The sequence below is a fragment of the Antrostomus carolinensis genome, unplaced genomic scaffold (assembly GCF_000700745.2).
Source record: "Antrostomus carolinensis isolate BGI_N321 unplaced genomic scaffold, ASM70074v2 scaffold20272, whole genome shotgun sequence".
Lineage (NCBI taxonomy): Eukaryota > Metazoa > Chordata > Aves > Caprimulgiformes > Caprimulgidae > Antrostomus > Antrostomus carolinensis.
In genome coordinates, this window is record NW_010301966.1 from 104,835 (window position 1) to 129,449 (window position 24,615).

Genomic DNA, 24,615 nt, shown 5'->3' on the forward strand with positions numbered 1-24,615 from the left:
TTCCCATCCGCTGTTACCCAGAGGAACCACTCAACGGTTTTGCATTATTTTTGCTAAAGCTACATTAAATTTTGCTTCACTAAACAGGAATCTTCTATTTTCTGCCTCTCACTGACATTCACAATTCTCCTCATTTTGACATCTAAATTCCATAAATATGTTGTTTACTCCCTCTTCTGGGCTATTAATGAAAAGTATTAAGTAAGATCAAGCCAAACATCCTCACATACATGCAGCATCTAAAATTAATCTTATGCCAATTATTAGTAGGATTCACCAGTGCAGAGGTTACTAATTTAGACAAATGATGTGTGGGGTTTTTTTTTCCCCCCTGAAAACAAGCGAACACAATCTCATTTTGGCTTTTTGGAATATTAACTCAATTAACGCATGCAAATGCACACTCCAGCCCCGAGACACATAAATACTTGATCTAGTTCTGCCTGAAATCTATTAGTCACTTCTTTCTCATAAAAGGAAAAAAGGTGCTTTAATGAATACACGTGATGCTTATTATTTGGATCGGCACCATTTGTGCCTTCTGTGCCTGAACGGCACTTAGAATAGGTTAACATTTGGTTTACAACACAACAATAAAATTTGCCTTTATTGCAAATAAACAGAGGATTCACACCTTACAATATTGTTTTAGATGCAGGATTATATTCACTCTTAGAGGATCTAATATTAATATAAAAGGCACATGCATTTACTGTTTTCACACCTTTTTTATTCCCCAAACAGTGTTAATACGTATTTTAAATATTGCATTTACTTTGTTAAAACATTAAACTATTTATATACATTTGTTTGCAATCTGAGAACACACACCATCAAGTGATCATTTGTACAGTAATAACATGTATCAAAAAAAGAAAAAAAATATATTAAAAAAAATCACAGCCCAGAATTTTTAACATCCACTCCCCCATTTGCTTTGATTTAAAAGCTGCACTAAAAGGAGAGAAGCCTCAACATTATAGCAGCTGAAACAGGAAACAAACACCGCTCTCTTCTAATCGTTCTCTTTAGCTGCTTTGATTGGTTGCAGTTAATATTAATAGTATAACCTTTAAAAATTGTGGGGAAAGGTAATACTTTATCTTCACTCCTCATATTAGGGTTCCAAAGCAAGCTTAATGAGAAACCCCTTATAAAATCATACTGCTAAATAGTATCTGAGCTCACACTTCAGCCTATGGAATTCTATCAGTATCACAACTGACAGTTACTGCTGACAGATCACACTTACCTGTCTCCCGCGGTGCTGCTCAGGATGGGCGGCACCATGACAGCAGGAACTACTCTCTGGGCTCACGCAGCGAGACAGAGGAGAGTTCTACCCTCACCACTCAGATACACAACTCAGGTGTTGCTTACAAACAGAAGTAACACGGTCTCAAAATCTACAGAGAAAACCCGTGTGTATCTGGCAGCCTCTGCTCAGGACTTGTCCTGGACTGACACGATGTTAGGGTGACAAGCCAGGCTTTGGGGACTGGCTGAGGTTTTTAAGAGGACACAACCAGGATGTAGGCATGTGTACCTGGCTCTGAACAACACCTTCTGTCCTCACCAGCACAACGTGCCATTAAACTCAGCCAACTAGTAGTGAACAAAAATAATTAGTAAGTACATTTATAAATGACATTTTAAAGACTATTGACATATAAAACATTATCATCTTTATGAAAATAGACCAGTTTCAGCACAGCTTGCCTCTTTGGGGGAGGAGGACACATACTTTTTTTTTTTATTTTTTAAAAGGCAAGTGTTCTCCTGGACAGCTGCCAATAATCTTGTGTAAAATGTCCTTAAAGCAAGACAAACTCCTCTGTACTAAATCTTTTTAATCTTTTCTTTTCATCCTCAGAGAAAAGGTCATTTTCTTCATGGAGTGGACTGGAAGCAAAGTCATAGTCTCTAGAATGACCCTTTACAAAAGTAAACAAGGGGTATTTCTCCTTAGATGAAGATTTCAGCATCTACAATGTAAAACAGATACCAGATAAAATGTTAATTGGAAGTTGAGAAATACAGTAAGTAGTGATTTTTATCTCATGGTGACTGCAAAGTAAAAAAATGCACTTTTAATTTTTATTATCATCATATTCAAACAAAAGCATTGCACAATCTAAACTTCCCCTTCTCCCATTAAACAAACATTTGCTTCCATTTCTTCTTCGGGTAGCTGCTGATTTTATGCCTAACCCTGCACCTTGTTCCTCACAGATCACCTCTATGTGCTGTTTTGTTTCAGCGCGGCTGGAGCTCTTGTAGGAAGATAAAAAAATACTGTACAAAATAGTTAATGGCCATAATGCTGTCCTGAAGCACAGGTATGAATTCTGCAGGAACTAAGCATCTCAGGGAGATATTTTTATTGTAGAATCAGCATGTACAGTAATCAATGTGTTTATTAAAAGTTTAAACACATACACCTATGTAAATAAGCCAATGAAGGGCACATGGCTAAAACCAGACTGATGACAGTAACAGGCTGTGGTAATTAGGGTGCCAAAAATCTACATTTATAAATCAGAAAACAGAGCATGTAGAGAGCAGGTGGTGGGGAATAATAAATATCAAAACAGATCAGCACAATACCTTTAATAGCAGATAAAAATCCACCAAATACTGAAAGACATTTCAGCCTTTTGGGCTGTTTTGGACACTAATTGTTCACTGATTTGGATTTTATTTTTTATTTCTTGGCTGATTTGAAAAAACAGCACAGTGATGCGGTGACACACAAGAACTACATTAGCCTAGGGGCATACACTGTGTGGAACTAAAATCACTAAACATAATTTCATAACAATTAATCTAAACCAGTTAAAAATCTAAATAGATCTTTAAACACTAAGAACTATTTTTTAAAAAGACAGTCAGGGGTTGAGGTGGGTGTTTAAAAAGAAGAAAAAACCTCAACACACTAAAATCCTTGATTTTTACTGTGTGATTTTTTTTTTTTCTTCTTTTTAAACACCCACCTCAAAATTTCAGACCACAGTAAAATCCTTGACTTTTACTGTGGTCTGAAATTTTCCACTTTACTCTTGTCTATTTTAATTGCATTTGGCTATTGTAATGTGAAACCTGGGTAAAAGTGCAAGGAGATACAGGAGAGACACGCACACAGTAATAAGTAAGAGTAACAAATGAGCAATCCAAAGAAAAAAAGTCTGTAAAATGTACAAATGCTTTGTTTCTTGAGAAAAGGAGATAACTGGATGCAAACTCTTCCATCTCTAGGGGGTGGATACAAGCTGGCTTAGTGGAACAAAAAATGATAGCCATGTGAAGGCTGTTTGGTGGACTTAGGCCAGCTCCCAATTGTAAGTCTGCAACAGAAAACTCATCCCAATACCTCAGGGAACGCGTGGGGACCAACCAACCATCACACCCTTAAAGATGGTCCCTCCAAATCCACTGCCGCTGTCTGTGCTCAACTCTCCCTGAAACTTCCTTCTCTCACACCTCTCTCCAGGTACTCGGGGAGGTGATGAAACACTAAATACAGAACATAAGCTGGACAGACAGGCAAACGCCTGAGCGACAGTCGAGAGGATCTCGGTTAAGATTACTGAAATTATTATCAAGCTGCCTCTCAGTGATTACAGATAATTTGAACCTAAAGAACCTGCAAGTTCTTTAGATACCAGTGATGATTTCTACAGGGAAGTTTATTGATAAACAACAATATTTTTCAGTATTTCAGTGTTAGGCTGCCACTGTTGTCACTGTAACAATTTAATTCCTTGTGCTGAACTGCATCCAAGTTCAATACTCAATCAGCACAGTTCTTCAGAGAACTTTTTCTTTCTGCCAAGACCCTGGGCTACAAACAGGCAAAAGCAGTTATAGCCCAAGTGGATTATTTATTTGTTGTTAGCCCAAGTGGATTATTTATTTGTTGTCATGGGTTTTGATGGGGAAATTCACCACATGAGCAGAAAGACAAGCCTGGTACCAGGTAAGTGACAATGTAAAGCAGCAGCAGAGGCTGCGGCCAGGAGAAGGCGGACCTGTCCCCGGTGCTGTGCAAGGCCAGAGCTTCTTGCTGACCTCTTGGATCTGCCACGTGGTGCTGAGAAGCCAGAGACTGCTTTGTGTGCTGGATATTTGTGCTGGAAGCGTAAGACACAAGTCAGACTACAGCCAGTTGGTAAATCCATCCTTCTCAAGCCTGGATGGTTTCCAGGTCTCCTTAATCTATCAGCTAATTAATTCCAGGTATTATTAAACTACTTAACCATAGCTGCCTAACTAGTAGGGACAGAAACAAAGGGCAACTTCAGTGTGATTTGGATGGAGTTTCACCAGTCACTCCATTTCGGCCCTTGATTTCAATGCCCTAACTTCTCTATCACTGACTATATGGCTCATGAGGTTTATCCTTAAGTAACAACAGGGAAATCTTTTCTCCCACCTCTTTTTCCCACAGAAGCAGTGAGAGAACCTCAATTTTTTAGTCTAGCTTACACAGGGCACACTGGGAGTATGCTGTGCTTTCTAGTTCAAGAGTTATCACACTCAAATTGTGAACAAAGGGAAAAATAATGGAAGAGCAGGAAAAAACAAAGGATGTGAAGGAAGGATTGAAAGATACAGAACGTTTCTCATATTGTATTTGTATCCAGACTTTCCTCTATTCTCAAACTTACTGTGCCTGAAATACATTTACCTAAAATAATGTCACTAATATTAAAGAACTTTTATCTAAAACAGCAGGATAATAGCTCCAAGACTCAGATCAGTCATGAGTACTTTCACAACTTGTGTTCAGAAAAAGAAATGTACTTAATCCCAAACTTGAAAGAAGGAAAAAAAGAGAATTTCCAATGCAAGCAATTTTGTAATTAGATTTTTTTTTTTTAACTATCTTATTACATTCTTTCTCCTACATGATAGAACAGGAAAACATGGAAGAAAAGAAATGTCACTATTTAAAATTTCCATATATCCATTGCTTAGGAACTCCTACTTCTTTAAATCTATTTTCTACTTCTCTGTGTAAGAATCAAAGAAACAACTTCAGCATCAACCAGTATCTACTAAAGATTATATAAAGTATTAAGTCTAAAAATGCTTTTTTGGCTATCATACTAATACCACTGAAGAAGAGATTCAAAATGCTGTATGAACATTAATTCCTTGTGCTGTTGTGATAACCACTGTGGTTAGAATATTAACATTACGACCATCTTCTGCCGCCGCTGCATCCTTTCATAGACCATTTTTTAAAATCACAAAACACTGTTATTTGCTGCCACAGCCAATAGAACATATTAATAATGCTGTATTTCATATACTCACATGCTGTAATAATCAAGGGAAAAAAAAGGCAATTACATTTGGACCTAAATGAGCCTATACCAGTGTTTTTCAATTGGAAGGACAGGATCAGACAGATTTGCTGGGTGATACCTGCCCCGTAGACTTCAAAACACTGTTACCAAATCATAAACACACTGCTTTCCACTTCAGTGCCATCAGGAAAAGCACGTCGCTAACAAGAAATAATACACAATTCTGGCTTGATCAAATCCTTCAATTAAAAAAAAAATAAACCTTCCTCCCGAGGGATGGATTTGCCTTTTCACAGTTCCTCCTCGGCAGGGGCAATCCCTGCGTGGCTCGGCAGGGCTGGCTGCAGAAATATTCCCATTTCACGAGTGCCACCTCGTGGGCCCGCCAGTGCCAGCCCAGCCACCCGCACCCGCCTGTCCCCTCCCCATGGAGACCATCTCTCCCAGAATCTGCCCCGGTTTTACGTAGTGGTAAAATTGGATTAAATGGAAAAACAATCCAGATTTCTTCTGATTCTATAAGCAGCAATAAATATCAAGGAAAGAACGATGCCTGGAAGAGCGAAGCCGGTTCTCTCCCCTCACCCATCTGCGGTTCACACACGCCGTTCTGGCTGAGGAACCGGTGTGCTTAACTTCAACACCTACCTTCGTTATTTCTTCAGAAGCCTTCTCAAAGTCCTGCACAGTTCTGCAGTAAAATCCTATCGTGCAGCTCGGATCCATTTTTTTGAATGACATCTTTTTGGGAGAAGGACAATGGAATGACTGCAAGTTTCAAGATTAAAAAAACCCACAGAATACATGGTTAAGGCTGAGAATGGTACAGACCAATGCATTGACTTTTTTTTCCCCCCATCAACAGCTTTAACATACAATCCCCTGTTGGATTAAAACCCAGCACACACTTTGGAAGTTATTTCTTCCACCCCACCTCTCAAACATTCAAGTAATTCTGCTCTTTTCCATGTGTATAAAACCTCCTGCTTGTTTACGCTGTATTCACCAAACTTGCCCACAACACCACGTTAGTTTGAAATCTGTCAAGGGTCTGCCGCTCCGAGCGGTACTTTATGAATATTCCCAAGGCAGCGGAGGTGAATGCTTTTCTGCAAATTGAATTTGTAACAGCTTTTGCACTATCTTACAATTACTGCTGTACCACCACCGCCCATTGCCCCTTTCCCTCCCCCAATCGCTATAAAAGAGACATAATGGAATAAACCAACCTCATGCATTTTCCTTTAGTAAATGAAATGGGTTAAAAAACCCCACAAAAACCACAAAGGCAAAACCATATTGCAATAATCCACAAGTAGGGGAAAAAACCAAACAACATGCCCTGCTTCATACATGGGGGTTTTTTTTCCTTAATGTGAAATCTCTTTTCTTGACAGCTGATGCTCTGACAGTGCTGTGAACTATCAGCAGCTGTGCTAAAAAACAAACAGATACAAAAAAACCCCTTCCCCACACTCCTCACTCACAGTTTATGAGAGAAAAAACAAGTATATGCCATCTACCCTGACTATGTGTTTATTTATTACAGGAACTGTAGTTTTGGTGAAGCTCACTGTCTAATTTAAACTGTAATTCTTTAATCACCACTGCCTGTCTCTCAAAGGTAGTCCTCTTTATTCTGCTTCCAACACGCAGGACTGCCCCAGCATCCTCCCTCTCTTAAATCACCAGCACTCCTGCTCCAGGTCTCTGTAACACACCACGTCTGCGCCACAACCGAGATACCACTGGGCTGAAATGCACATTTTATTTTCCACGAACTTCCCCCCAGTGATCAATATTCTCCAGTGAATATTCTGTGCTGTTCCCTTTCACACTCACACGTACGCTGCGCACAGCTCACCGCAGGAGCAGGACATCACTGACACCACAGAACACCAGGACAGAGCAACACGGGAGGTTTCCTACCCACACCGCTGCCTCTCCTCTAATCACCATAATTAACAACTGCTACAGTCTAACCTGGCTACAGCAACCCTGACAGTGAACATCAAGCAGGCTGTACACCAGAAAACCACTGTATTTTTTTTTTTTTCAATTTTTTTTTGGTCAAACAGGTCAATCCACAGAAGACAACAGCCCTGGTTACCTCATCTGAGAGTATCTGTCAGTGTAACAGTCTCAGGTATTGCAGTGCATTGTTCTTTACTTGTGATTACAAACCTGAAAAGTATTTCTATTAAACCTCTGCTAAAAGAAAATATAAGCAAAGATGAGAACTAATATTTCTACAAGATTGATTTTAGTCACTGTTGTTTTTCTCCTAATTCTGTTCAAATTTTAGATGTAGAATTTGTATTTTGAATATTCACTCCTGACTCATCAAATACATAAATCGACCTCACACATGACATTTCAGCAGCTACCCTGTAACTGCAGCTGAGCTGTGCTGTTCAGGGCAGTCCCCTTAATGCCACACAAATCACTCTACAACAGAGTGAATCTGGGTAGGCTTTTTTTTTTTCTTCCCCTACTCTTCCAAACAAATGGATTCTGGAAACCAATACAGAGTGGATTGATTTCCAACTTGTTCTGGACAATTTGTCAATTTTGAAAATAACTCCCTACAGATAAATCTAACAAGCAACTATCCACACTAAGAAAGCAATTTCTGTTTACTTTTGACATTTCTGGACAAAGATATAATACTATTAAATGCACTAAGCATTAAATTGCAATATATTTTCCGTCTGCAGAAAAGCATTAGGATGCGATCAAGCCAAACTGGCAGCTTGCTTACCTTCAAACTACATTTTAAAACCTTATTATTCTTTGGAAATTCATATTAATGCCAGCCTGCAGCACAATCTGGAGGATTAGTCATGGGAACAGAAACCAAGAAGATGTGTATTTTCTCTAGCTTGGCCACTGAGCTACGGTGTGACCTTAAGGAAGTCACTTCAGCTCTGTGTCTGGGTGCCCTTCCCACCTTTTGTCTGGCTTACCCAATTAAACTGTAAAATCTTCAGAGAAGGCACTGTATTTTACTACAGTTATTAGCATAAAGCAGCAAGGATCTTGGTTGTAATCTCTGGCTGCTGCCACGATACAAAGAGGTAGAGCTGAGACTCTCACCAACTCTTCTTCCAAATATCTCAACAGGGTAAATCTAAACATACCTCTAAAAATAATGAAAACTTCTGTCTAGGATATTTTCTGATAACTTTTGCTGCTATGTCATTTTTGTTCTTTTTTAAAGTCAGAACTTGAATTTAGAATTTTTTAAAATTCGTTTTATAGAGAATCTTAACTTCTGTGTTTATGTCAGGTTAATTAAAGCATCTTGTTAAGCATAAATATTGAAAAAGATGTAGTGTTTGTTCTGTGTCAGCCCTAGGATTTAACATTACCCCTGTGCGAGTCCTTTGATATATATAAACACTTCTCCTAAATATTATTTGATAGTGTTTTGATGAAGGTATTGAGATCAACATATGTTAACAGATAATTCTTTTCATGGCAACAATAGATAGGACCATTACAGTTCACTCCACTGTTCCCAGATTAACTCAGCTCTTAGCTGCTATACAGAACAGAAGCTGTGAAGACACAGAACTGCACTGCACACCCCTTGACTCACGTTCTAAGTGTAAACAGTCAATTTAAGATCAGCTACTCAGCTCCTCAGGTGTGAGTTTGAGTTGTACATGATGCACTTCCACTGTTTACAGGACTTTACTGCAAAACTTCTAAAAATTCTACATTAAGTAACTAGTATTTCAGGGGTGGTGGAGCTAAATACATATTCCTCCTCCTCATTTAAATGCAGTATGTTGTTTCTGAAGCTGTGTTTCCATGTTTAGCAGTACTTAACTTTGCAGAACGCAGCGGCATGAGGAACCACTACTAATAAGCATCTCTGTCCTAGAGCAGGTGATGCTGTCCTAAGCAGAGGATGCACCCAGAGAGTGTTTCTACACCAAATGAAGAATTGCTCCGAGGTGGCTGGAGGTTCACATAGAAGTTGGACACAAGATCAACAAGGAGATTCTGTAGTGATGGCACCGAGTACTTCTACTGTGACTAGTGTGGCTATTGAACACCAGCTTCTGCAACTGATAATTGTTTTCCCAGGGTACTTGTAAATGGAGTTCTTTAATAACCTCTATCTATTTTCAATGCAAGTTATTTGGCAAGAGGTTGAAGAAAAGGAAAAACACTATTGTAAAAAAACCCAAACAACCAAAAAAACAAACCAAAAAACCAAGCATGATTTTTAAGACCTAGGCAGAGCCTGGAAAGATGCATTCACTACATCGAGATGCACCCAGAAAGTCATGGCCTAGGAAGGGGTGGGGAGGAAAGAAAACAAATGCAGCACTTATATTTCAGACATGCCAGTTTTTTGGAAACTAAAAAATAGTTTGATTAAAAATAATAATAAAACTGGTTAAAAGACACAGTTCAGAAGACTTGAGTAAAATTCATCTAGTCGACCACAAACCTCACTGATACGCCTCAAAAATTTCCACTTTTATGAAGCTAAAGAAGTCACCTGCAAAGTTGTTAGGAGCAGAAGTTACATTTTAAAATTATAACCACCTACTCCAGTATAGAAATAATACAAATTCCTGGATAAAACAGCAGCAGGTAAACCCAAAGGAACTCTGGTTCCAACCTGACAACAGGCTCCTACTATTGAATACTACGCAATTCTCTCCATTATGTTGATTGCAACTTGAATTTAAGATAAAATAAAAAGTGACCAAAAAGAAACACTAACAAAACTAAATCCAAATAACTCGGGTTTAAAGACCTCCAAATACTGTCTATCTTCTTGGATGAAAAATTACCCAAGCAAAGTGATCATTTATTTTTGAGGTTTTCTGATTATTAAAAAGAAACAAAGATTAATGAAGTAAAAAATAAAACCTCATATTGAGTTTTTAACCTCTGGTCATTTTTGTTGATTATAGGCCTAAAACAAGGGCAGAACATTGATAAATAACATGTAACTGTGAAACCATAAAGATGCAGCTAGCGAGAACATCTCTAAATAATTAGTGTTTGATTCATATGGGAAGAAAACAGTGCCAGGTCTATATCCATACTACCTCAAGAGGGAAATCCTTTATGCTGACATCTACAAAAGATTGGCAGTAATGAGGATCCATGTAAATCAAACTGTCATCTACAAGGACAAAACAGAAGACAAGTAATTCAAAAAACACCTTATTATTACACTGCTTACAATCCAATTTCTATGCAGAACAGCTGAAAAAAAAAGCAGCCCGCAAGTAACTGCTTGCCAGGCTGATATTCATTGACTGAAGCATAGGTTTTTGCAGGACAGATTAACTTTTGCATAATCAAATATGCTTGTATAAGCAGAATTTTTATAAAGTGATGAGACTGTCATTTAATTTTTGGTGATAAAATTACTTTTACAAACACACAATTATATTCTGGAGTTTGCATATGAAAAATGTATTGTGCTACTTCATCCTGACAGGAAGAATATATTGCTTGTCATTTCAGCATCAACTAACACCACTTAAACTAGTAAAAAGTAAATATGTAAATAAAAACTGCCAGACAGTAACAGCAAAGGCTCCTGAAGTTTGGTGAAACAGATAAATTATGCCTTGTTTATGCAACAATGGAAATTAAATGTACATTTTACAGAATCCAATTACTATAGGGGGTAAATGACAAATGACTGGACCTGGGTAGATATGATGAATTAATAAGGTACTCATTTTGCTATTTTAATCATGCTATTTCCCACTGGTTCAATATTAACTTCCTAACTTAAAGAAAAATATTGAAGAGACATAACATATTAAAACACTAACCTTGAAATCCAGCAAAGTAATACGACTGCTTGGGTTTGCCACCGATAATACCAACACAATACTCAAGGCTTAAAATTCCCTAAAAGCAGAACATTAATTAATTAGGACAGTGTTAAACACAGTAAGTATTAAACTCAATTAAAATCTTTGCTCTTTATCATTTTTAGGCAAAAGAATTTATTTAATTTTTTTTTTAAAGACTGAGTTAATGATTTTCTGGGCCTTGACTCAATTTTTAGAAGCTTACAACCGACCAAAGTGAAAACACATCACCAGATATTCCAAAGAAAGTCCTCCTTTTTCATGAGATGTCCGTGAATTGAGAGAATTAACCTCATTTTTGGGGAGGACACCAAACATAATGTCATACAAGTTGATCACAGGTTGCTTAGTCAAAAGAGACACAAATCTTCAGATTTCCAGAGTCCATAAACATTTCCATTCTGTGGCCCTGGAGGCTCTCTTCTTTTTGCATTCCAACGTAGAAGCCTGTCTAGAGTAGGAACTTTTACATCACAAGGCAAAATGCCCAGTTGAAGCAAGAGTAATTACAAGATACAGCTCTAAAAACAGCAGCCCAAAATACAGGAGGAGAGAGACAGGTCCAACAGACAAGCCCCATAAATCTTACTGGATGTGGACTGTGAGGGTAGAGGAATTGGAGCCAGCAGCACGTAGCAACTCTGAGAGGCACTGCAAACACACCCAAGGGGGTTTAAAGAGGGACGTGGGGTGAAATACAGGAATCTCTTCAGTCTGGAGGTGTAAACTCCTCCAGCCACTGCACAGCCAGGAGCCACCAAGGACAGGAGGAGTTGTGTGGGCCACGGTCACACCAGTGCTGCCAGTGTATTTCTGTTCATTGAGGTTGTAAAGAGCTGGGTTCTGTAATCTGTGGGTCTGCGTTAGCGCACAAACCCAGCAGACTTCTCATTGCATCAGAAAACGTTGATTTTCTGGATATACCTTCTAGTGCTGGGGAGAAGGATTTACCCATGTACACAGAATTTTGCCAAGGTAACAACATCTCAGTAGCATAACTGCCTGATGTTCCTCTGTCTCTGGATGCAGTCACAGACCATGGACACAAAAAACCCCACCTTGTCCATTTCTCTATCAAAAGAAGTACCCAAAGGACTTCCCTCCTTCCCTCCCTTCAACATATTTCTACTGTTCTTGCTTTCATGAGGTTCTCTTTCTTAACAGGGCTCATTAAGATCTGTGTGAGTACTGAGTCTTGCCTTAACACAGTTGATCCCTCCATTGTTTATCCCACCCACCCCAGCAGGAGCTGAATTTTGCCACCATGGAGTAATTCGGAGAGCTGAGCCCAACGGTTCTAATGCAACCAAAGCCCAAGACCATTAAATACTCTGAAAACTGAACAGCCTTTAAGTGTCCATAAATCACAGTGGTTTTCTTGTGCCACCAGACAAGTGCTGGGTCCAAAAATCTGGACACTGGCCCAGACTGGGAGAGCAGTCCAAAAGACTACCAGTTGAGCTGAAGGGAAATCTGCATTACCTGGCAGTCATATCTATATCCTCTCATCAAAGAGATCAGCCATTAAAGGTACAACCATTACATCATCACCGTGTAAGTAGGGAAAATTTCTCTCAACAAAATGATTGATATTTCATGTACAAATAAGACTAAAGCTGTAGAGAAAATTTTCCCTGGCTTAGACAATGATAAAGTAATGTAAGATAACAAAAACTGCTGTACTGCTACCCTGACATGCTGTCAGCTTCAGCACGGCTGACCCAGGTTAAGAGAAAATGGTGCCTATTTAAAATACAAATGAGGAGGTTTTTGTAGGAAATGCTCCTCGATGGCTGAGCGTTACACAGCATTGAGGCAGATGAGAGGCCCAGGCTGAAACAGCTAAGGAGGACACATCCTCTGCCAGTGGAACAGAAAGGGAATAAAGCTACTTCAAGTAATGAATAACTGTTTAATCTATGGGAATTTTCTTATAAAAGTGAATTATAAAAAATTTATCAATTTTCATCCATAAATATAAAATCCTTTGTAAAAATTACCTCTTGTACTAGATTCTAAAATCTGCATTTTTAACTTAAATCCAGACTCCAAGTGGAGTGACTGATATGTGCAATTGAAAGCCCTCTTATCACAGTCTCCCTTACAAGGGCCTGCAAAAGGCAGGAGCAGGCTGGGTAAGTGAGCAGCAGCAATCACCTCGGCAGGGCCAGTCGTGCCAGGCGAGCTTTGCTAACATCACTGTGCTGTCAAACCTGGTGCCACACAAATATATTTTACTCTGGCAAACAGTGTTTTTGAGAGTTAAACTGAGAAAGGCTCTGCAGGGTAAAACTAGCCATAGAAATGTGTCAGTGAGAAAAGCCCGTATTAAAGAGCTGGAGTCACTTTTCTTTCGCCGAGAAAGCCGTATGAAAGTTGCAGAAGCAACTGTTTGTTAGCTTACACACAAAGGCTCCATGTGTTCCCACAAACCCCACTGAGTCAAAGGTTTTTTTGCAGTTAACATAGAAAGTAAAGTAAGATTGCTGCAACCACAGGCTTATCTTAGCTGTGTCAGAATTAATCAGAAAAGAACTAAAACGTTTCCAAAGCCAACTGTCTGAAAATACAAGGAAAAGAATCAGGAAAGAAAAACAATTTAATAGTTCCCCACTTAAATAAAGCTTCATTATTCTTGTCTCCCTGTGCCCTTAAAAGACAAATAAATAGGTTTTCCCAAAATTTTACAGATAGAGTCAGTCACAAAAAAAAAGAAAAAAGAAAAGAGATGTAACAGACTCTTGATTTTGTTCATGCTACTACATTGTGGTATTTTAAAAAATAAAACAAGAATTTAAAGACAGGTAAACAACAGCATGGCAAATTATAAAGCAGCAGGGCTAAGAGAACAATCTCTCCACTAAGAGAAGTATTCCTGTGCTCAAGAGGTAGAATTACAGTACATTTCAGGTGTTAGCACCATTTTCAACAGATCTTCTGCTGAAAAAAAAAAGGACAGCATAGACTTTCCTCCCTTCTTCTTTCTCCTTGAGTTTTGCTTTTTTCCAGTTCATTTTTCTTTGTGGTAATGGCTTGCTACTCCTGCATCACTGTCCTTAGAAACATTCACCCTGATGTCCAGATAGTGAAAAAAGACCTGAAGTAGTGACTAAAGATATTAAAAAAAAAACCCTCTATCCCTTCTCTTAAGGGGAAGAAAAAGACAAAAGCAAATGGTGAAGAACAGACAAGCAATGACTTTAAACCATTTGACATTTAAGAAATTAAGAAACAGAATAAGGAATTTGGTATATTTATATTTTAAAATGCTGACTGATACTTAATATAGCCCAACTCTAATAGCATATGTAACTAAATTACCATTTGTAATTTCAGCCACTGCATTAATGTCTTTCCAGGTAGTCACTTTAGGAGCAGGACAGTTATCACTGCTGTACCAAGGGACATCAGACGTTCTGCAATTATGTCTGATCTTGTAATAGGGAAATTTAAAATCTGTAAAGTCAAACTTTACAACCTTCAACTGTAAAATCACCACCACACATTTAATAGGTAGAAGATTACCATCGTGAAGTCGCTTTTCATATCACCTAGTGCTACAGTTTGAAAAATGACTGAACTCTCATTTCATACCTTTACAAACTCTAAGTAGTCCATGTTCGTTCTCTCTCCACCGAGTCTCACAGGAACTAATATAATTACAGCTTTTGTGGCTGCTTTTCCAGAATCCATAAAAGAACACTGTCTGTCAATAACATCTGAACTGTAGACTGAGAGGAGACACATGAAAATATTAATATTAAAAATACATCTGCTGGCTTTTACAAAGAGACACCTACAACATGTCATCACTTAAGTTTTACAAATTAAAACTGCAGTCCTTCACAATTTTACTGTCCTCCTGAAATGTAACTCCTGAGTGACTCTGATGAAAAACAGTGTTATGCCTCCTTGTTTTCAGCAGTATTTTGTAGAATGGTAACCTGCTGCTGCTGAGATATATGGCCAAGGAAATGCAGAAGGGGTAGGTTAGGAGAAGGCTGATAAATATTCACTTTATATAAACATATTCTAAAAGGAATAATTGAAAACTTGAAAGCCTACAAGCAACAGAAACATCTACATGTTAAAGGAAAAAAAGATATAAATTGATTTTAATAAATACTCAAGTTCACTGTCTAAAGTTAATGAAACAGACACTGAAAATGAGGGAAAAAAATAATTTAGTGTTAGTGCTTATTCCCTCCAAACTAAGAGGGATGTGAAAATTGTCACCAAAACAAAGTAGTGGCAAATTAATAGAATTTTAAGTTTCCACTGTCACTTGGAAGTCAGGTGAAACTGGTTCATAGTGTATGATTAAACAGTGTCTCTTTAAAACCAGTTTGATTGATTACCCAGGGATGTCAGGCTCGTCTGTCCTGTCCTGAGATGGGTTATAGAATCATAGAATGGTTTGGGTTGGAAGGGACCTTAAAGATCATCCAGTTCCAAACCCCCTGCCGTCAGCAGGGACAGAACTAACATTTCCAGCAGCTAAACATGGCTGTTAACCCAACACACTGTGCTTAGATTTGAAAGACTATTGTCATTAGTGTGAAGTTTCACCACACATTTAGTTTATCTTGTCATAATTTTCTGCTTCTGAACATCCAGAGCTCTGAGCTTCCCCTCCTGTGATTATTTAAAACGCCATGTTGGAGCAGAAGAAAGGTTACCACAGGCTCTGGTTCAGGATCCTGCTCACATCTTTGAACTCCAAGTGAAAATGACTTCTTGCTATTCTAAGAGACTGGTGCAGTGGTTTGGTGTGTGTCCCCCCTAGAAAAATGGGTAAAAGAGATGCAAAAGACAAATAAAATGTAACTAACAAAGCTAAATGAAGTATTGCCCAAGGAAGCTGTGGCTGCTCCTCCCTGGAAGTGTTGAAGGCCAGGATGGATGAGGCTTTGAGCAACCTGGTCTAGTGGAAGGTGTCCCTGCTGATGGCAGGGGGGTTGGGACTGGATGAGCTTTGAGGTCCCTTCTAACCCAAACCATTCTATGATTCTATTTTTCAGTTGTTTGGTTGCTTTTTTGGTGTTATTTTTTAGTAAGATATGGAAGTTCTTACTAGCTTATTGCTAAAACAACACTTAAGCAAGTACAGAACAGATTATTAACTGATTTAAAACCAAAATAAGAAGTTACAACAGGCAGATTGTAAGGAGAAATTCTCTTCCTGGATTTGGAATTCCACTATTTTGCACACTAAGACACCAAACAAGCCATGTACAAAGCTGTCAAGCTGTGATGTCTGATTCTCAGAGAGAACAAACATCTGCATGTATCAAGAACCTCTTTGTCTACATAATCTCAATTTTGTGGATCCATTTTTGAGTTTAGTTTTTTTCCTTTAGAGCTCTATTGTTAAGTGTTTACTGAAAGGCATAAAAAGCATCTAAAAATGTTTGCAAAAATCTCCATAATTACAACATTTACCTGTACAATCCTGAGCAACATAGACTGTTACTCCTTGTAGCTCAGGGTCTCTTGCTTCTTCAACAGCTTTTCTAAGTACAAACACAAAACTATTTAACTCATCTCTGATTTTAAAGAAATTTACAGTAAATCAACATAAATTATTTGATTTTTAGAAACAGGATTTTTTTTGCTGTTGGTTTGGGGGGGGTTGTGGTTTAGTTTTTTAGTTTTGTTTTACTTTTTTTTTTTTTTTAATTCAAGGCACCTTCCATTCATGATAAATACAGATGGGAGGGTGGGGTTTGTTTGTAAACACTGGATACCAAAATCCAGTGTATATGGCAACATAGTTTTCCCCAGCAAAGATGACAATATCTGACTATTTAGAAGAAACAATGAAAACCACAGAAAAATGCCCAAAGACACAGATTAATTTACAATGAAATTCATATTCACTACCTGATTTCTTTTTAACAATTTTCTGTCATGTGTATTGGGATAATAAAGGTTAAATTTGTTGACAAAAATATTATTTTCAACCCGAGAGATCTCTTTAGTTGACCTCTATTCACGTAACTAGCCACAGATTAGCACCTCATGTCTATGGAATAAAGGCTTGGACACAAAAAGCTGTGAGGTTTCACCAAAACTTTTGAAAGATAATTGCAATATTCAGCTATCCTCAAAAGAGTAAGAGTAATGGACCTAAAAACTAAAAGGAAAATAGATGTCAATAGTCTGAAGCGTGATCATCAATCAAGGACAACATCTGTAAAGAAATTAAACTGTTGCAAATAGAGGATTAGCCTTTGACTTCGACACCCGTTTGCATTAAAGGGTCACTGTCCCTCTGTTTCACAATCTGTTTTGAAGAACAGTTTAATACAGTTGTTCTCATGTTAGGAGAGAGCTACACACTGTCAGCACTGCTCTGAGAGAAAGGAGATCTAGGAGAGGAGACCTTGGCAGCGTGGGAAATCACCGGTGGGTTTGTGTTGGATGGAATTCTGCACCAAATCCACCCCCATTACATCACCAGGCTACTGTAATTTAAAGCAAGCAAAAAGAAGTCTGACAGCTCCTATCTTCATCAAAAAATCGAAGAAAACACGTAAATAATGCTAACCCCTGACACTGCTCTATGCCTTTGCATGTCTGCACCTGGTTACTGCAGCACAGGTTCACTTAAGATAAATATACTTTTATACTAAATATAAAATTCTTCTAGGCACATGTGTATAGATAAACATGTGAACTTTGGCTTCTGCTGCTTAAATGACTTATTAGTGATCCAGTTCATAGGTAAACTGGAATCCACTAAGAACACAAGTATATAAAGCTATAAAAAAACCCAAACCAAACCAAACAAATTGGTACTATTCAAAGCAATGGCACATAAAGGCACATAGTATGGAGAAATTTGACTTTAGACTTTTTTTTTTTAACCACACTGAATGTCACAGACCCTTTACTTTTACTGTGATATAATTATAATATTAATAGTCCCATACATTTACAGTTTCACAAGAATTTGATGTGTGCAAAGAAATGCTGAAAACATCAATTTTAGCTCTGACATTTCATTACACTATCAGTACATTACAGCCCCCAGGTTACAGTATAAAAAAAAAAATCTATAATGTTATGCATGTTCCAAGGTTGAAAGAGTGGTTACTTTTTAGAATATTTCATTAAATCCAGCTCTACTTAAAAGCCCAGGTGTGGGAGGGATACTTGGGACTTCTAGTGCCCAAAGTACAGGAAAACTGGATCGTTGTTTTTTCCTGAAATACTGGAAAATACTCTATTTCCCTTCCTGCCTCTGAAAAATCTCTAGAATTGCTACTAATACGGGCATTTTACAAAGCCAATAATGAACAGTTAGATGCTCAATTAAGCTGAGGTAATCTCATGACACTTTGAAACGCTTCTCCTGTAATGAGTAAGGCACAGTAACAACAAAGAATAAAGGTATTTTTACCTTAAAATGTGTGCAACGACTGCAGGCCCATACCAGTCTCCAGCAATTTTTCCAGACTTCTTTCCGTACTCTATGAGCTGATGTAAGCCAAAAGCTGTCAGCGGAGAGTCGCCAAACCAAGAGATTATTTTTCTATGATAAATTTCATTTCTCATTTCACTGTCATCACAGTTTCTCTTTAATGTTCCCCGATGATGATTTGACAGGATCTTGGGTTCTCTTTCTGCTGTAAGCGATGCTTCGAACGATGCTGTCAGCTTCCTCACCGTATGGGCTGTCCACGATTCAGAGTCTGAGCTGTCAATGTCCAGCGCATCCGGCCAGACCCAGCCTGCAGCAAGGTATTTTAAGATGCATATTAGGCTTAACATTAACTTTTTAGTCTAATTAGCAAAGCACATCTCTCCCCTGTGTTCCCCAAATCAGTAATATGTATTTTACATACCAAGATGCAAATGTCAGTGTTAAAATGTAAACAAAGAATTCAAGTGGAGTATGATTTGCTTTTATTTTCTGCTAAACAAGAAGTGAAACAAAATACTACAGGCAGCACCTTTGTTAGCAATTCATGTTATCTGAGATAGTGGGTCAGATTCTGTGATCCCAGTCAGTTAAGATACACAAGGCACAGGTTAGAACTATCTTATGTATTAAAAATATGAAAATTAGCTACTAAATACCATCTAAAAGGTTTTCTCCAAGTCAAACAAGAAGTTCCAAAGGTTTTTTTAAATTCTTCTGGTTTGTCACATTATTTAAAAAAAATAGACAAACCTGAGGAATTATTTATGTAAAAACAAACACTTCCTCCTGCCAAAACATCAAAGATCAGAAAAACAGATAAGATTTCTTTATTCACTAAAATTGTGAATTCTTTATCTAGATTACAAAACAAATCTCTTGAAATATTATTCAGCACAGTATCTACAGTCTGCATTTCCAGTGAAAGGTTTCTCTAACAACGCATCCCACAAGCAGCGTTCCTCCTGGAGCACAAGGGTGGCTCAGCAAAGCCTTGTCAGATGACCAAGAGTCTCTCCCACAAGTTCAAACAACTACTTGCAACACAGAGCACGTGAGGAAACCTCTGAAACACAATGAGTGCACTGTCAGAGCAGAACGTACCCTGGAGGTCTAGAAAGAACATTTCAGAAGGCAAGAGGGAGAGGTGCCCCATGCCCTACAAACCCTAGAGAGGGATGGGGTGCTTCTGCTCAGTGAGCCAGATGTGGGTGAGCTCCTGGAGGTTCAGAAACCTGCCATTACAGCAGTGAGAGGAACCTTTGCAAACTAACAGGGAGCAAGAGCTGCAGCCCTCCTCCCAATTCCCACTGCAGCATCCATGTGCAAGTCTTTGAGAAACAAAGAGGCAGCACAGCAGCGACTGTATTTTAATTCTAAACTAAACTTATGGCTCCAGTAATATCACAAGTTTTGCTGGTAATGGCCATAATCCACATCACCCACTCTTGTGACAGCCACCCCACATCAGCGCCTCTTACCACAAGTGACTCCCCTCAGGGAAACCTCGTGTTCATTTTCCACTGCAGACCCAGGCAGACACACAAGTAAGCTCAACATAACAACATCACAGGCCCTGCTCCTCCTGTGCAGCGAGCTTCTATTTTAAGTCAGTGTCTTAAGCACAGACATTTCAAAGTTAAACTTACCAGGACCTTAATATTTCAAATAAAAACTCATTTACAACATCATTCAGCAATATCTGGAACATTCCACATAGCAGTGGAAGTGTAAGTACTCCAGCTAGTAACTGCAGTCAAGTTTTGCTTCGTAACAGAAACAATACCATTAAACTATAATGAAAACATCTCTGGGAAAAGAGTAAACAGCGATGAAAAACTTCATGTAAACACTTAAATATGTTTCAAAAGCTACCCAGACCTCATAAAAAGCTTTTCAAAAGATAATTCACCAGCTGTCAGAAGACTAGGTGATGAGAAAAGTAGCCCAGAAAGACCATACATATTCCATTTTTCTACACATTTGGATTGCCACAGAAACACTAGCACTCTGGAATCACCAAATCACTTTCCAGTTTAGGATACATGGGGGACAGTGCAAGGAATTCTTTGTAACCATGGATTTTAAAGATGTAAACCTGGGGCTTTTTTGGTTTGGGTTACTTCAGAATGAGCCGTTACACATTCCTACCCATAGCCAGTCTTCTGATCAGATTTTTTTATTTTATTTCTTTAAATGTATGTATAACAAAAGTTACATTTAAGGGATTTGTGTTCTCAGCAGAAGTATTTTCATACATTTTGATATTTGCAGTTAGTTGAAAGGGATAACGAATGTTTTCTGACTTAAATATCTATAGCAAAAGGCACATTCAGGAAACCAATCTGACAGTTTGGTCACGGCACTGCCAAGAAAGACTTTGTGATGCTGTTTGTTTGAGACTATGTTCACAGCCTACATCATATTTGCACAGTAAGTACAAAATATTTTCAGAACAGGCTTTCAGAACTATCTTCTACTCAAGCATTCCTGGGATCCAACAAATGGCTGAGTAAACAACACACTGTGTTCTCTCTAACTAACATGCCTGGGTGGCTTCAGGCCCATGTCTGGGATCATTCTGACAACAAAGAGTGGTGACAGCAGACAGGACTAATTGTTTGAAAGGAGCAGTGTGGTAGATTATGAAAAAGATTGTGAAGAGGATGAAAAGAAAAGGTGGTTAATGATGAGAACCAAAAATACCTCTACACAGAACATGGCTCAGCTTGGAAGAACAAGGAGGACGTGCACACTTATGCTTTGAAAGCAGAAAGTGTTCCAAGTCTATTAAAGCTAAATCTTTGAAACAGCTGTGACTGAGGGAGCATATTGAAAAAGGTGAGGAAGGGGGAAAGAAGGTGTAAGGAAGGGGGAAAGAAGGTGTAAGGAAGGGGGAAAGAAGGTGTAAGGAAGGGGGAAAGAAGGTGTAAGGAAGGGGGAAAGAAGGTGTAAGGAAGGGGGAAAGAAGGTGTAAGGAAGGGGGAAAGAAGGTGTAAGGAAGGGGGAAAGAAGGTGTAAGGAAGGGGGAAAGAAGGTGTAAGGAAGGGAGGGAAATTCCTCTCTAAGTCCATGGGAGGGGAGGGAGGAAATGAACTAGTGAAAGGTTCAATACAAAGAATGATGGATTGAAGTTAGATTAGAATCCTTCTATTAACTCCATGTATGAATACTAGAAGAATTGAATAATGTACATCTTTAAAACCGATAGAAGAACATCACTTTTGCCATAGCCCACAGCTATGGGCTGTGGAACTCAGCTCCACACCTTGAGTTCATGAAACAAGCAAGATTGAGAAGTGGACACGTGCATGGATAGCAGTACCCAGGTATGGGATCACAAGTTTTTGTGGCATTTTACTTCACATTTTGCTTCTGTGCAGTTTCCAGCATCCTCCTTTGACACACTTTGTTATTCCCTTTTTCAGAAATGGAAGAGTGGGACAGCTAGATCACTGCTCTGATGAAATGAAGCAATTCCAGTATTAAGGAGGAGTCCAGAACCAAAACCAGCTTGTGCTTCAGATTTGGGCAACATAAAGAGCATCACACCCTCTACAGAACACCCAAACTTATCAGGACAAATCCAGAGATCTCTCCTAACTTACCTCTGCCGAGAAAATGAAGCATAAGACCTTGAGCCAGCAGCATCTGACCAGTCCTCAGTGTGCACCCCCAACCACAGTCTGTTGTTAACGCAGACCCTTTTATCTGAGGAAACTCCTCTCTGTAAGTCAGCCATATTCTAGAAATAAAGTCTTTACGAAACTCCTCAACATTTCCTGAAATCTCCGTGTTGATTTTATCAAAATTGGACCCATCGGTAGAGAGTTCACCAGATTCTGGAAGGCAAAGCACAAATTCAAGTCATAACTCGGTATGGCACTTCTGTTATTAGAAGGAAAGTAAAAATACAACTAAACTATTAGAAAGACAGGGCAAATTTGCAAAAAGTAACAATTGTTTCAAATACAGAAAAGGAAAATTGGAAGACAAACAAAACAGAAATGTGCAGGGGGCAGAGAAAGAAAAAAAAGAGCAATGCAGCCAACATTACTGTGCCAATGAAATTGTTGACTTGCAAGTAAGCAACTGCTTAATTCACTTAAATGTAAACAGGCAAATAGAGAGATTCTTAGAAAACTGCATGTTGGAAAATGATAACAAAGGTGTCGGTGTCCTGACCCTTTGAACAGGTATTGTCACTGTTTCATTCAGGACTTTTTAGAAAGAAAATCTCAAACTGATAGGTAAACAAAGTAAAGTGCAAATTGCAGCACTAATTTTTACAGAAATTTAAGACTTCAGCGTAAAATCTGAATAGAGCAGGTTAGGATGGGTTCCATTAGTGGTGGTGTTGGACATTTAAACGAGTACTTTCTAAGCTTTTCGTATTTCCATATTGAATTTGGTAATTGTTAATGAGGGTCTTTCTAGAAGATTAAAAATGTATCCAGAGCTAATAAGATTGGAATGAGTTAAGTGCTATGTACATACCATCAGTTTTGAAGTGGTAACATTTTCCCAGCAGAAAGACCGGAGAGTTTCTACTGAAGTAAGTTTTTGTTTTCAACACCCAACCTAAAATGGACACAAAAAAAATATACAAATTTGTGACTAAAGTATTCCAAAAAGGAATTTCTAATAGCATCTGGTGAAGTCAAAGGTTAGGTGTGAAAGGGGAATATAGAGAAAGTGTAGGGGAATTGGGTTTTGCTTTCATAAATAACAAAAAGTTTAATAGTTCTACAAAACACAGATCAGAGTTCTGGTTTAAAAGTAACGACGTTGCCCATCTACGAATGTTTGAATGTTAATCCAATGGGACTACTGACAGAAATGGTGAGGATACAGAGATGCTAAAGCTGAGCTTAAATTGCTTTGTCTCTATTGTGAATTCATTATTGCATAGCCTGATTCTGTCAGGTTTCCAACTGTGTTTTATAGCCCAAGTCCACAGATATTCTCAAACTTTTCTCATCACACATAGGGAGTAACAACTACAATTCCCCCTCAGCCACGTGGTAGCCTTAAAGAAAGCAGAAGAAAAGTATCTTTTTGCCTTGCCAGACATCTCCAAGTTATGAGAATCAACAACACTTATCAGAAACCTGGTGGTAAATCTGAGCAGTCTTAGTCCTAGAGGGAAAGTAGAAAAATTAAGGTTAAGAATGGATTAGTAAAGGGCACGCTTGAAAATCTGGTTGCTTATAAACAAATTACTGATGTTCAGCCATGGAAAAGTATTTTACTCAAGTGTGTGAAGTAGAATCTTCAGTGGAGTTTGTATTTCACACACCATCCTATTTTTTTCCAGAAAAGTACATATAAAAATTAAAAATATCTTTGGGCAGATAATTCCATATTATGCCTGTTTAAAAGTCTATGCAAATCGAGTGTCATTTACATAATGTATTGACTGTTTTCAAAATAAGTAAATTTAAAAGAAATTATGCAAATTTATTTGAAAAATGAAAAGGTAAACAAGTTTGTTTACTCTGTTTATTACAGCAAAGTAAAAATGGTTTCAAGGGCCATATTTTATTTTTATTATTAATATTAGTTAATTTTCTGAACCTTGATCCTGGAATTCATGTCAACACGAAACATCCCACTCATTTCAACGCAGAGAGGATTTTACCACACACTGTTTCACTTACTGTATTTCATGTTGTGCCATGCAGACATAAACTTTGATTTTATCTTTTCTACTTCATCTGTCCCTGTGGCCTCCATATTCAAATTCTAGAGAAAAAGCCATCGCTGTCTTGTAAGACGTTCAATTCTGCTACTGTAAAAACAAAAACAGTATCACCACCATCCCACTCTGGTACCTAAGCCCAACGTGACCAGAAACAGTAATAAACTTGCAGAATTCTCCACTACCAAGGACTGAGAGAAGCAGCCACATGTTCCATGAATAAATAAGAAAAACATTTAATTCCAGATATACACCAATAAAATTACTATGCAAAGCTAAATAAAATATAATGTTCTCCAACAGCTCTCTATTGCACAA

General features: G+C 38.3%; 1 protein-coding gene across 1 annotated transcript; it reads right to left on the minus strand.

Moving 5' to 3' along the window:
- Window positions 1-1,561: 1,561 nt before the first annotated feature.
- On the minus strand, window positions 1,562-24,390 carry ATG4C (autophagy related 4C cysteine peptidase). Its single transcript, XM_010163675.1, has 10 exons — window positions 24,257-24,390; window positions 23,094-23,177; window positions 22,205-22,438; window positions 18,576-18,906; window positions 16,613-16,683; window positions 14,765-14,901; window positions 11,129-11,207; window positions 10,388-10,464; window positions 5,961-6,080; window positions 1,562-1,985 (listed from the first exon to the last, which is right to left on the minus strand). The coding sequence occupies exons 1-10, from the start codon at window positions 24,330-24,332 to the stop codon at window positions 1,815-1,817; spliced, it is 1,380 nt and encodes a 459-aa protein (XP_010161977.1). The 5' UTR covers window positions 24,333-24,390; the 3' UTR covers window positions 1,562-1,814.
- Between the last annotated feature and the right edge of the window lie 225 nt (window positions 24,391-24,615).

What these genes read in the sequence shown, in the direction of transcription:
- ATG4C (XM_010163675.1), bottom strand. Translation starts at nt 24,332, where the DNA reads ATGGAGGCCACAGGGACAGATGAAGTAGAAAAGATAAAATCAAAGTTT. An exon ending in ATGGCACAACATGAAATACA is followed by an intron (nt 23,178 to 24,256) that starts GTAAGTGAAACA and finishes TGTCCATTTTAG; the next exon opens with GTTGGGTGTTGAAAACAAAA. An exon ending in TAAAGGATTTCCCTCTTGAG is followed by an intron (nt 6,081 to 10,387) that starts GTAGTATGGATA and finishes TGAAACTTGCAG; the next exon opens with TCATTCCATTGTCCTTCTCC.